Source organism: Saccopteryx leptura, chromosome 6, assembly GCF_036850995.1.
Source record: "Saccopteryx leptura isolate mSacLep1 chromosome 6, mSacLep1_pri_phased_curated, whole genome shotgun sequence".
Classification (NCBI taxonomy): Eukaryota; Metazoa; Chordata; class Mammalia; order Chiroptera; family Emballonuridae; genus Saccopteryx; species Saccopteryx leptura.
Genome location: NC_089508.1, coordinates 103,460,273 through 103,474,986, shown reverse-complemented (window position 1 = coordinate 103,474,986; position 14,714 = coordinate 103,460,273). Strand labels below are relative to the sequence as shown.

Below are 14,714 nucleotides of genomic sequence, written 5' to 3'. Positions count from 1 at the left end.
GATATCCAGTGTGCAGGCCAGAATTAAGACAGCAGCCTTCAGCATTAGCACATCCGATTAATGCTGCTCTTTCCTTATTTAGCTGTGGTAAGCTCAAAGCCAGAGCCAAATTGTAATTCATCCTGTCTTATGGTCTTTTACTATCAAGATAAGTATAACCAAATGACAAAACTATTTTTTATTTATAATCTGTTCCTCATAAATACATTAAAACTAGAGTAAGAATTGGTGTAAGGCCAAAACTCTGCTAATGCAATGACCGGCAAAGAACATGCAAAATGTTCATGTGTGTGAATTGGCAGGGAAATAATCAGATATCTCTAGACTGCCGGCCTTATATCTGTAATAATATCTATAAGTACCTTAATGCATATGCATTAAAACTATATGCACAATTCTCATTCATTAACTTAATGTTATTTCCAGAGCACCTACATCAAAAAGCATGTCAATGTGAAGTTCTCAGGAATGTGATTTCAATTGAAACTCAGGCGAACAGCAAACCCAAAATAAAATGAATAGACCATTTGGAGGCAGTATTTCATCTTATAAGGATCACAGCATTGTATGCAGTATATGAAACATTTATAAATCTTGAAGGTCAATCTGATAATGTAAATATTAATAATACATAAGGCGGTGAATATATGCAGTAATTTACAGCAACGCTTCTTCATTCTTAATAGTCTGGAGACATAAAGACTTGCAATATTTCAGGAGGATTTACCTGCTTTGTGAGATGCAATGAGCTCAAGAAGTTGGTGTCCTTCCTCTTCCACAGCTTCCTTGAGAGCACAATGACTGTCTACATTCAACTTAAAACTCTGCAAGGAAAAATATGAGCATCAAATCCTGGCAGGGCAGTTTACATAAAACATCCATACAAAATTTCATGCTACTTTTTATTAAGAACTACAGAGTCCATTTTACTCAATAGACAAACTAATTTGCAATACTAAAAGCTATTGATATTTAGGACCTGGGCTCAAAATGTTTCCCTTAGATTAGCAGAGTGCACCTGTTTGGAAACAGCTGACAAATCTAGAAGTTCATTAGGTTTTTATGAAAAGTCACATCCCGTAGGCTATATCAAGAGTAGAAGTATTCTATAAAATACACTAAATTTCTATCAGTGCATATGAGCTCTTTTCTTCACATTTTAAAAATGTTAGTGATAGCACTATTTATGAAACCATAAAAAAATTGGCAGCATAAATTATATTAGCCTTATGTGCATATATATAAATCTATTAATATAGTAGATATTCAGCTGTGTTTCTCAGATACAATGTAAACCATAGAATATCGAGGTGGATTTAGGTGCTATATTGAGGCATTGAATGCCTTTCAAATATTTGATTTTTAAAAGTTTATTCCTTACAATGTGACATTGCTTCATAAATAAATAAATCAAGCATATCAGGGGCATTTTTCACTCATGATAGTCATCCAAAAACCAAAACCTGCTAGCATGGCTGAATTCCAACTCAGAGCCGTTTCTTTTAGGGTGCCTTCCCTACCACCTTACATGGAGTTAACTACCCCACCCCACCCTGTTACCTCTGCTCTTTATTCTGGCTTCTATTGCAGAATTTATCAGCCTGCATTCTGTTTTATTTCTATACTTGGCTACCATATTATAAACAATTGGAAAGAACTGCCAGTTTCACATTTACCTCCAACTCATGTCACATACAAAATGCTCGATAAACGTTGGTGGGAATAGCGATTATCTGCTAAACTATATCAGTAGCACTCTCCAAAGGTGAAAGTTTCCATTTCAATATTTTAAGAAACACAGATGGTTTCCCAAATATCTTTCCATCTCTGGAATGTTATAAGGGATTCAACCACAGGAGGTCCAATGGAGAATAATCATAGTAACCAATCTGTTTGATCAACAGTTAGTCTTCAGGGTAAAAATTTATTCCTGCACTTGACTAATTGGAATGACCATAGATTCTGCAACACTGCATGCCAAATTTTGGTTTCTCTGTGATAGGACTCCAACATATACAACATACTTTGCTCTCACTAAACACTGAGCCATAGCTGTATGCATTGCACTAAACTTAGTATTAAGAATGTTTGCAGCCTGACCAGGCGGTGGCACAGTGGACAAAGCGTCAGACTGGGATGCAGAGGACCCAGGTTCGAGACCCCGAGGTCACCAGCTTGAGCGCAGGCTCATCTGGTTTAAGCACAAAGCTCACCAACTTGGACTCATGGTCACTGGCTCTAGCAAGGGGTTACTCAGTCTGTTGTAGCTCCCTGGTCAAGGCACATATGAGAAAGCAATCAATGAACAACTAAAGTGCCACAACAAAAAACTGATGATTGATGCTTCTCATCTCTTCATTCCTGTCTGTCTGTCCCTATCTATCCCTCTCTCTGTCTCTGTAAAAAACAAACAAACAAAAAAGAATGTTTGCAGAAGTTTGAGATAATATAGTCCCAATTGGAATATAATTTGAACAAAAGAGGTTAAACAATCATAAATTGTGGAATTGAGGCTCTGGCTGGTTGGCTTGGCGGTAGAGTGTCACTCTGGCATGTGGAAGTCCTGGGTTCAATTCCTGGTCAGGGCACACAGGAGAAGCGACCATCTGCTTCTCCCCTCCTCCATCCCTCTATTTTTCTCTTCCTCTCTCACAGCCATGGCTTAAATGGTTTGAGCAAAGTTGGACCCAAGCACTGAGGATGGCTCTTGGCCTTTACTCAAGCACTAAAATAGCTCAGTTGCCGAGCAACGGAGCAATGGTCCCAGATGGGCAGAGCATCGCCCTGTAGGGGGCTTGCTGGGTGGATCCTGGTCAGTACACATGCATGAGTCTATCTGCCTCCCTACCTCTCATTTAATAATAAAAAAAATTTTAATTGTGAAATCAGGTATTGATTAATTCATTCATTCATTTGTGTGTAAACTATGTATTGTGCCTATTCTGTACTGTGCAAGGTAATAGCAATTTAGAGGATATAAAGCACGGCTTCTGGCCTAAAAGGGCACCTGCACATGTTACTAGGAGAAGGAAGTGCAGCCTGAGTCATCTCAGATGTGCAGTAGTGAGTCTGGGCTCTCCCTTCTTTAGTGGAGAAAATGAGTCTTTTTAAAGCTCAGAAGAAAAAGAAGCTGCAAATGAAAGAGATAGAAACAGATAGGTCAGGTCCTGAGGTATAAAGATAGGAATTTTCACAAAAAAAAACCCCAGAAAATAAATTGACTCCAAAATTTATCTGACTATAGGCATAAAAAAATAGCAGTTTCAGCCAACCGTGACAGAAAGAGACCCCAAGGGTTGATCACACTATTTCTTGTATTTTTCTCTTTCAGTTACAGGTGTTTGTTGAAGAAAATAAAATATGGCAATGTATGGGAAGCCTGATGCTTCTGGTTAATCGCACAATGTAATATCTATAAAAAATTAAGTATCTATTATTTTGTAACCAAAGTGCATCAACTTTCTGCCACTGCAGTGGAAATCCTCAACTCTAAAGTAATGATGTGCAGAATGAGGTGCATGTGTGTTTCAGGGAAAGGGGGCAGAGGAAAGAAAAACACTTGGACCAACCCTATAGTGGCAACGTTTAGGAGGAAACCTATTCTAGACATTTCCTCATACTATACATTTAGCTTAGTGCTCTCTTTGATACTGTTTACTTACAAGAGACTTCTGAATGGCTGGTAATTATGAGCTTCTGAAGAGGTACACTAGGCCTGTGTCTCTCAGAAGCAAACAGAACCTAAGGACCTACGAGTAGGTTGGATAATTTGACATAATTGAAGCCAAGAGTACAGGATAGGTGCAGCTGGATCGGGTTCTGCCTCAATATGATGTGGAAGCATTTGATTAGGTAATTGGAAATGATGAGATATTTGTTATTAGGGAAAAGATAAGCTGATAAGATTGATGCTGTAGAAAATAACAGTAATATAACTATTACAAAACAGTACAATATTACTTGATTTTCAGGTGCACCCCTTAACCATTAATGATATCAACTAAGAAATTCACAATGGAGCCCTGAGAAGGCAGCCAAGCAGGTGCGTTAACAAAATTGTCAATGAAATTTCTCATTGCTAAAGGATTCTGTGACAAGCTTTCCCCACTCTTCCCCCACCTCTTCCCTAGGGAACGAGGCTTAGACAGAAGGTCTCCTTTTTATATTCCTTGAGCTTGATACTTGGACATATTTCCATTCTTGTGCTACTAACATGTTTCTTCACCAATACCTTACGGTCGATAGTCCCTCTGGAACATTGATAGTGCTCCTTGAGAATTCAGGGCTTCTTCTTGAGATTTAATTTATGGCAACAACTTTACCATTTACAGGGACCATAGACCTGAGTCAGTGATCATGTAGCATTCCATAAATATGAGTAAACTGGGTCCTGGGGGACACCATCTCTTCTTTAGTGTCTTTAAAGCAGCATCTAAGTGAATGACTAGAAGGGAATAACTAAGGAAATGGAAAATACAGTGACTGAGACAAAGGACTAGATTATCAAAAAGATGGCATGTCTGTGGTTGACCAATGGATATCCATCACTGCACCTCCAGCCTCTCCAGCCTGCACGGACCTGGGTTCATTATTCCTTGGCCAGATCCAAATTTAGGTAAGCACACTGATTGTATTTAGATCATGATTAGACCTTGCAAAGCAGATAAAATACTGCATCTAATGCTATTCCATTCATATTTCCGAAGAGCCCAGCCTGATGGGATAGTGGAGATCATGTGGGTATGAAATGAACCCAAGGAAATGTATGTCTCAATGGACAAAACTATGACAGATGAGAAGAAGAATTCTGATGAGGGATCAGAAGAATAGATATGGATATCCTGGTACAGAAAATAGTGGGGAAGACCTCAGTCACATTCAGGGGCGTGAAGATCCAAAGTGGTTCAGTCTTAGTAGCATCATATCATGAACAGGCTTTCAGTTATCCCCACGGAATACTGTTAGTATCTGCCAGGTCCACTGAGGTCCCGGAGTTTAATGTTTGTGAACAGAAAGACTAAAAAGAGTATTGAGTCTTTTTCAGCTTTTACTAAGAAGCATAAATCAATGCAATAGATATTTATTGAGCAGTCTCTGCCACGCCTATAGAAACAAAAGTTAATACAAAATCTTGGCACATGCAGCTATAGTCTATCGGGTACAATAAGAGACCCAGTAGCCTCACAGGACCCAGCATCGAGTAAATGTGTACTTAGGGCTTGGTGTGCAATAGACAGCAGTGGGGCCTTAAGCAAACTGAACAGTGATATGCTCTGTCTAATGAGATTTAATTTCTTTTTTTAAAGTATGCTGGCAAAGTACAAACAAGACTGTGGGCTACATTCTGCACAAGTGTGGTGAGTGCTGGGTAGGTGCTGTGGATCTCAAGCTGGGAGCCAATTCTGCCCATACAGGGAGAAAGCTTGTGGAAAAGGGACTACTTTGTGTGCAGGCCTGGAGACAGCCCTTCTTGCCGCAGGAATGAGGAAGCCACCAGCAGCGTGGGGTGACTGGGACAGGGTGTGAGCGAGGGCAGCAGAACTTGTAGCTGCACAACTCAAAGAGCCATGAAAGAGTCATTGAAGAAGATGGAGCAACATGGATGAGGGACTGGTACAGTTCTGTGTTCTAGAAAAATCTTTCTGGCTGTGGTGGATAGTTGATTTTAAAAGGGCAGACTGGAGACGAGAAGGCTATTTAGGAGGTTGCTTTGGTAATATAAGCCAGATGTTTCTGCATGCTCATATTTTTTTTAATTAAAAAAAGATATGCTGTTTCTTCTAAATGAATGGAAGGAAAAAAAATGGAGAAAATCTTTTGTCTTTTTAAGTTTTTCTCAGTGCGTGAGAGCAGCATGTGCCAGAATTTAGTTCTTTGGCTGCTCTGATGATAAATACCAGAGGTTATTAGTCAGGAGTCTCCAAATGTGAAAGACATATTGAACTGATGAACTTTTACTCCCACTGTCATTTTAAAGAGATAGTATATATGCTGATGAATAAGGCACTTGATGACACTTTTTCTTCACACAAAAGATTTTTTACTACCCTAAGAAAATGAAAACTTGCTTTTTTACAAGGGCAGGAGGATGTGTGTTCAGTCAGAACAGCAGAGGATTGAAAAGTCACCTGCTACGCCTCAGGCCATCTCTGCTGAGGCCGCCCGCGCACCTCACAGGGGCACGCCCCGTCCCTGTCCGGGGCAGCGCCTGCAATATTTCTCCGCACAGTGCCCCAATGCCATCCATAGACGTTTGCCAGATGTGCTCAAAATATAAAATGTACCTTCCAAACACCATATGTGACAAGAACTGAAAGATTTTTTTATTAGTAGACATTTCTTTGCTTACTAAAACTTGGTAAGACATACAGCCATTAAAATGAAGACTATGAAATCACATGAAAAATACACAGAATACATTACCAACCAAAAAAATGAAGACTCACAGTTGTATCTCTGATAAAATTATAACTGTGTAAATGATTAGTCCCAGTGTAACAAAGAAGACTGTAGGGAAATGCAACAAAATGTTAACTTTAATTGTTCAGGGTAGGGCTGGGAGTTAACAATCTGGTCTTAAGGGTGAGTTCTCAGTGTTTTAACTTTCTGAAACATAAAATGAAAATTATACTGTCTAACTTCTAGTTGTTGTAAGAATTAGAGAGAATGACTGTGAAGCACTGAAGCAGTCCTGGCAACGCGGTGGCCTAAACAAAAATCGTTACAGACTTTTAAACTCATTTTCTCTGTTTTCCCAATGTTCTATGCAGTAAATGGTACAATACAGCATTTGTAGGTGACAAGTGGCACTTAATTGTTGAGGCTCTCTGAACTCCCCAAGTGCAGATCCCAGGTTCTCTTTGGCTTTGTGTCACCGCCCAGCACAGGCCGGCCCACGGGAGGCACCAAGGCACAGAGCTCCTGTTTGAGACTCGGGTGAAGGGGAGCAGGGGCTGAGAGGCCAGGGAGCTCGGGCTTCCTGTGGCGTTCAGTGTGTGTCCCTGGGGGTGCCATCCAACCTTTCTAGGCTGTGTTTCCTTATCTACAATCCAGGCATTTGGACTCGATGTTTTCCAGTCCTCGGACACTTTGGTTTTATCTTAGTCAGGCAATTAAAGATAGGTGGCTTGGGAGAATTTTTATTTATTCTAAACCAGAACATTTTCCAAAGTGGAAGAATCCCAAAAGCCACCTAACTGCTCATCTACCCCGGGGCAGTTCCATCTCTCAACCTTGCCGGGCAGATGTGTCCAATCTATTTCTAACTACCTCCAGGTAACTTTCTTCTGACTTCTCCTGAGTCCACCACATTTCTTCTCAGGAACTAGGAGCCCCATGGAGAGCGCGGGAGCTTCCCTCTGCTTCAGCTTCCTTTGCCAAGTCATCTCTCTAGCACAGGAGTTGGAAAATCAGAGACACTGTAAGAGCAGGTCAGTAAAATCCACACATCCATCTATCACCAAGCCCTGCCAGTTTATCCCTCCATCCTGACCGCTCCGTACTGACTAACACTTCATAGATTTGGACCTTCATCACCATCCCTTGCCAGGTCGACTTGGACAGCCTCCACTCATGACCCCCTCAAAACAACATTGCTCCCTTATTCGTGGAATGCCTCTGAAGGCACAGGCATGGTCCTTGCCTGGCAGAAGGCAGCTGTGAACAAGATAAAGACAGTCCCTGACCTCACCGAGCACACAGTCTAGTGGGGAAGTGGGGTGTGCTTCTTATAAACAGGGAATTCCAGTTGATAAACGGAGTTCCAGTTGATTGTGTCAAGGGGCTATGACCAGGTATAGGGCAACAGTGACAAGTATGTGCTCTAGAGATGACAGCCTGGGTTCAAATCCTGGCTACTCCATCATCCATCGTGTAGCTTTGCGCAACCACTGTGTGTTCAGTATCTGCCTCTGTAAAAAGGGGGAGATGCTAGTATCAACTTCTTAGGCTCACTGTGAGGATGAAATGCCTTAATATCTGTAGAACAGAGCCCTGCATATCATAATAGCCCAATAAAAACATTTTACTACACAGAATGGTCTACAAAACAGCTCTGAAAAAGAGGCTCCTCTTCTAAAAGCCCTTCAATGGCTTCCCAAGATTAAAGAATAAGGACCCGCCCCTAGCATGACCTACACAGCCCTCTAAGATCCCAGGCAGATCTGCTGCCCGGCCCCAGGCCTGCCATGAAATGTGCCCGAATGGCTTCTAGTTTCTGCTCACACCAGTGCCTCACTTCTCCAGGATCTGTTCTCACCAGGACCTCTGCCTGGAAGGTTCTTCTCCCTCCCCCTGGCTCAGCCCTGCTTCGTTCTTCACAATTCGTCTCCGGTGCCAGCCTCTCCAGGAGGTTTTCTCTGCTCTTCCATCCTCCGAGGCTCCCCTCCTCAGCATCCACAGCCCCTGTGCAGAGCCCAAGCCCCTGTCTATATGATACTGTTGTGTAAGTACTGATGTGTGTCTGCGTCCCACCCATGGGTTCCTTGAGAGCAGAAGTTGTCTCTCATTCTTGTATCCTTAGTGCCTAGCACAGTGCCTGGCACACGGCACTCACCTAACAAATGTTCAGGAAGCGAATGAATGAAGTCTCTTTACAAAAACCTTCCATGTAGCTTTCAAACTGCCCAGAGCATTTGGGGAGATAATGGTGCAATCACTCTTCACTTGGAGGTGGTTGATAAATGTCCCCAAATTTTACTCAGTGAACACCATGTAAATGAGCTGTCATGTTCTTTTGCTTACAAAATTACTTGCCAATTACACTTAGATGATCCTGGTATAATTGCCATGTAAACTGTACTCCAGCTGAGATAGCCCAAATCATCAATTTAACTTCACTTTTCTATCATATGGTACTTAGCACATAATTAAATAAATGGTCAGCTACCATCACAATTTTGTATGTCCCCAACAAAATGAAACAGCTACATTTGTCATTGATTTATCAATTATGACAAATGCAACACACCTCCACGTATACTACCAGAAGCTAAAAAATTAAAAGTACTATGTACTCTTGAGAAAGAAGTTCCAAGTTTTTGATAAAACAAGATAAGCTTTATAAAAACTTTATTTTCCTTGGAGGAGCTAAAGGCACTAAGATATGAAGACAAAAATTTTCATTCTTCCTGAGGAGACTTTCTTTCTGAAATCTCAGTTAATAAAATCATTTCCAAGCATTTGAAAGTGAATTTAGCTCTTTCAACAAATCATAATTTCTTTCAAACAAACAGTTGAGCTTTTGTTTGTGGAAGGTACATGTATTTTACCAGAGTTGACTTTGCTAATATTTTATGCAGGAATTAGATAGATGGGAGAGATCGTGAATGTTGATGGTGCCTCTTAGTGACCAAATTTTCATTTGTTTTTCTGACCGCTGCCTCCACACCTAGCACAGGTAATCACATTGACTTCCCAGCATGGACACATTAGGCCAAATGGATTCTTAAACAGAGGTTCTTTCTAAAGGGACCATTTGACTTCCAGAACTCACTGCTGTGAGGCCCTGATTGAAAAAGAGGTCAGTGTTGGCCCTAATGTCTGCCTACCCCCCGTGGTGGAATAATTGATGTGCAACAGCCCCTACAGATGTGGAGTCACCAAGGTGATGGATGAATATAAGTATATTATTCGCACGTACACTGCTAATATACAGGTCCCCATGCATAAACCAGGACTTAAGAATATTATGTGGATTTAGGACAATCCCTGAAGGACTCCAGTTCCATTAAAAATTTCTTCAGCAGCCTGGGGCACATCTATTCCAACTCCCACATGCTTCATGCGTTTGAAAGGAGAAACCAAACTGCTTTAAAAATAAATGTAATAAATTTTCTAATGTCAAGTCATTAACATCCTGTCTAGTCATATAGTCTTTATGTTTGAAATGGTAATGTTAACCTGTGGAATTTTTTTTAACCTTTCTGATGTCTTAGTTAGCATTTTTATTTTCCTGTGTTTTCTGCCATAGGGGATGAATTACATCCTGAAAACAGAAGAAAGCATTTGTATTTTTGCCTCTATGGGTGTTTTTCTTGTTACAAACACACCATACAATACCCAGAAAGCTCTGTGACCAGAGTCCATTTTGGATTGGAAATAGTAAAGGAAATAATTTAACCTGCAGACATTCTCAGTTATTGTGTGATGACTTATAATATTAGTTATAATCTGCTGTCTGCATTGGTTGTTACACTGCTTTTATAAATGCTCATTCATTCACTTAGCAGATATCTTTAGTAACTATTGTGCATGAGCAAAGCTGGGTGTCAAAGGAAACACCAAAGAGACATTAGCTGTCCCTCAAGTAGGTAACAGCTGCAGGTGAATCCTCAAGCACAAAGGTGTGCGGGGAGAAACTGCACATCTCTGGGGACACCTGAGCTTCTTACACTGCCCGTTCCCAGGTGCCAAGGAAGATGTGTCCGACTCTCTCGAGACATCCTCACATACAATGTGTTTCTTTGGTCCTTACAACAGCCTTCAGTAGCCAAGACAGGCATTTTTCTGGCTAATGTAAAGATCTGCTTCAGGCCTAAAACTTTTACCTTAATATCATTTATACCAGAGGAATTGTTTCAAAATTCCAAACTTGCATATTACACTGTAGCTAAGTAGGATCTGTACCGGGGTTTACACAGAGAGAGAGGTGGTAGGGCTGATTTGGGTTAGGTCATGCGCTGGCTCTTGTCCCCACGCGATATCCTTTAACCTGTGTGTGACCCTCACAGTGCAAGGCCAGTCTGCAAACTCTCTCTTCAGTGCTTAGCATGGCACCACACTAAAGAGGAAGTATTTAATAAATACAGTGTTTCCTGGGCATTCTAATTTAAAACATTTATTATATCCTAAATAAAGTAATTAATTAATATAGTATCTGAGTACCAACAATTTTCAAAACGATCAAAACTGCTGACTACTATGACCCTAGAGTCTATAGACTAAATTAGGCAAAAAGTATATTCCCAGGTGCTTGGAATAGTTCAGAAATCCTTTTTAACTGAAAAGGGGAGACAACACTATTTGACTCCTAGATACATAGAATTAGAGCTCTATGACAAAGAAGTGTGGCCCAGGACTTTCACATGTCCAAGACGAGCCTCCTGTCCCATGCATCAACCCCAAAATGCCCGCACGCTATAAATTTCCAACAGACCTTTCCATCCTTAACCCACCAAAGGAAGAAACTCAAGGGTAGGAGCTGAGTATATCAAATTCCCTAAAGAGAAGCAATGCTTCTTCCTACTAACCTCTCAGCGACTCACCTTAAACTAATGGGAATGAACGAGGCTAAGCAAATGGAACACCAAAACTCCTGCAAGGCCCCCTGCCCTGCATAGTGAGGCTGAGGGAGCTGGAAGCCAAATGCACTGCTCAGGCTTCTGAAGCCTGCCTGGCTGCCTCCCTTTGGCAGAAGAGTACAGCACATGGCAGCTGCCGATCTTGTGAAGTACAACCTGCTTCGGCCACACCTTCCTGTCATCTCAGCAGAGAAAGGGGGGCAGGAAGTGGTGGGCACCAGGAAGTGGGGAAAAAGGAAAGCCCGTGTTAACTTCAAGAAATAAAAACTGGAGCAGAGGTGAAGACAGGAGGAAAAGCAAGAGAAAAACAGCTGATGTATTTGAGAAAATTTATTTGTATGGCTAAATATTGTGAGAAGTATAGTGTTTTTCTTATGACACAAATGGAAGCTATTTAATAAAAAAATATAACATGAAGATCTAAACGTAGATGATAAATGCATGAAAATATCCATCCTGAGATTTTGTTAACCAGACACATTATTAGTTTAATCCAATCTACTTTGTAAGTATTTAGGGTAATGACCCAATAGGGAAACTTTTTCAAACCCTTCAAGAGTACCAAGGTTGTAAGCACTGTCTGCAGGATTTTGGTGCTTCTGTGCCACCTTGTGGTAGCCAACTCAAATTGCAGGTATCAATCCTAAAATGAGTAACAAAATTCTGGAAGATGGGTTTTAAAAGATACCCCTAGAAACACAAACTCAAAACTCTGTACACACACAAATAGCAACCTTAAATCACTTTTTTAGTACTTATATCAAAAGCTGTCCCTAGAATATGAGAGACTCATTACATAAGATCCCTGACTTGCTGCTGTGGAAAGACAGTACTGGGACCATGAAGAAACTCTCCCTCAACTAGTGTTAACATACCCTGAAGTCTCATTGCACGGTTATTTGCAAAAGCATAAATAAGGAGGCAGCTTAAGTTGCCATCATCGTGGGAATGATTTAACTGTGGCACATCCAAACTATAAAATATTAAGAAGCTGCTAAAACAGTAGATCTTGATGTATGAACAGAAGGATATTTGAGATATGTTTAGATTTTTAAAAACTTATTTAATAATAGTATATATAATATGAATTTAAAATCCTTAAAACATATGCACTTTTACATAAAAAGGCCCCAAAAAGTTATATAACAAATGGCTGGGTTGGCTACCCAAGGGGGGGTAAGTTTTTCCACTTTGATTTTTATGCTCTTTTATACAGTTTGAAATTTTTCCAGTGAGTATAATTTAGTGTTTTTCTTTAACTAGAGTTGTGTGAAAGACAGTTTGCTTTACCTTCAGCACAGGGCCCCTATGGTCACTAAGTTCCTGTAACATCTGCTTGCCCTTTTTTATGTAAATGTTGCTGCACTGTAAAGCCAGTGGCCAGGGCCATCGTCAGAGCAGCCCGGCCAGTGCAGGTTCACATTGGATTCGGACAGTTGGTAAAGAAACAACGGAGCCACAATCTGGTGGGCCATAGTCTTTAATCCTAGCTTGCACCCGGCGGGCAAATAAAAACACACACTGGACTCCAAAACCCACTCACATTCAGTGCTCACAAAGCCACTGACTTATCCGAGTTTCCTAGTGTAAAGCCAGGAGCCGAGACCGGGGCCACTATCACAGCAGCCTGGCCCATGCAGGTTCGCGTTGGATTCGGACAGTCGGTAAAGAAACAATGGAGCCACAATCTGGTGGGCCATAGTCTTTAATCCTAGCTTGCACCTGGCGGGCAAGTAAAAACACACACTGGGCTCCAAAACCCAGTCACACTCAGTGCTCACAAAGCCACTGATTTATCCGAGTTTCCTAGAATCAAAGGTTTCTAGCTCACCAGACTTATCCACCTCTGTTTCCCATCTCCTTCCTTATCCCAGATACAAACTCTACACAAACTGGCATCTCACTCAGCACTCCGCCATCTTGGCTGCTTCTCCTGGCCTCCTCCACGTGGCCTCCTTTAGCTGCTGGCTCTACTCTCTCCACTCTCTCATGCTAACCTCAGGAACCAAGGGCCGAGTCCCGTTCTGCCTCCCTTTTATAGTGTAGAAATCCAAACCCTTAATCCAATATACATAATAGGGAAGTCTCTAATACAAAGTCACTTCTCTGAGGCATGATAGGATTGTACCGCCCTACAGCAAAAAGGGTGGGAAAGGCTTAATCCCAAAACCAAGCCCCAGGTTACAACGATCTCCAACACACATTAATATCACCTGGGCGACTGCCTCCTCGTGTTATCTTTAACAAAGTGAGCATAATACATTTTATCCGCCCAACACTCACTCAGCACTCCACCATCTTGGCTGCTTCTCCTGGCCTCCTCCACGTGGCCTTTCTCTGCTCTCCTCTGCTCTCTCTTCTAATGATAATCTCAGGAACCAAGCACACAAGTTCCTGTTCTACCCCTATTTTATAGTGTAGATTCAAAACCCTTAATCCAATATACAAAATAGGGAAGTCTCTAATACAAAGTCACTTTCTGAGGCATGATTGGATTGTACCAACCCACATCAAAAAGGGTAGGAAAGGCTTAATCCCAAAACCAAGCCCCAGGCTACAAGGATTCTGCCTGCCTTTAGCCCACCCCAACACACATTAATATCACCTGGGCGACGGCCTCCTCGTGTTATCTTTAACAATGTGAGCATAATACATTTTATCTGCCCAACACCTAGAATCAAATTTTCTAGCTCACCAGCCTTATTCTCCTCAGTTCCCCATGTCCTTCCTTCTCCAGTGTCAAACTGCACAAACTGGCCTCTCACTCAATACTCTGTCATCTTGGCTGCTTCTCCTGGCCACATGGCCTCTGCTCTGCTCCCTCTGCTCTCTCATGCTAATCATCCCAGGAACCAAGAGCGCAAGCTCCTATTCTGCCCCTATTTCATATTGTAGCTTCACAACCTCTAATCCAATATACAAAATAGGGAAGACTCTAATACAAAGTCACTTCTCTGAGGCATGATTGGATTGTACCACCCCACATCAAAAAGGGTGGGAAAGGCTTAATCCCAAAACCAAGCCCCAGGCTACAAGGATTCTCAACACACATTAATATCACCTGGGCGACGGCCTCACGTGGGCAGTGCCATTTTTAACAAAGTGAGCATAATACATTTTATCTGCCCAACATGCACCTTTCCCACTGCCCGGTTTCCCACACACCTGGAGTGGCCCTGGAGCACCGGGCCCACTCCACACACAGAGAAGCTTCCAGCCAATGTCCTCACCCTTCCATACCTCCGGGGCTTGGTCAGACCTGTCAGCTATGGGCAGCAGGGTGTCCTGAACTATATCAAGGACATTAGCAGCCTCAGGAGAGAGTGGGGAAAATGAAACAGAAGCTGGTAAGGAGATTTCTAACTAGACAAGAGAGTGCATCAAAAAGAGAACTGCTCACATCTCTCGCCTGTT

General features: G+C 41.8%; 1 protein-coding gene across 4 annotated transcripts in view; it reads right to left on the bottom strand.

Annotated features, from left to right (window-relative positions):
* Window positions 1–14,714, bottom strand: part of AKAP6 (A-kinase anchoring protein 6) — a 495,640-nt gene that overhangs the window by 232,734 nt on the left and 248,192 nt on the right. For all 4 annotated transcript variants that reach the window (XM_066344191.1, XM_066344194.1, XM_066344192.1 and 1 more), the window contains exon 6: window positions 728–824. In XM_066344191.1, coding sequence (XP_066200288.1) covers window positions 728–824 — 97 coding nt within the window. The remainder of the gene's footprint in view (window positions 1–727; window positions 825–14,714) is intronic.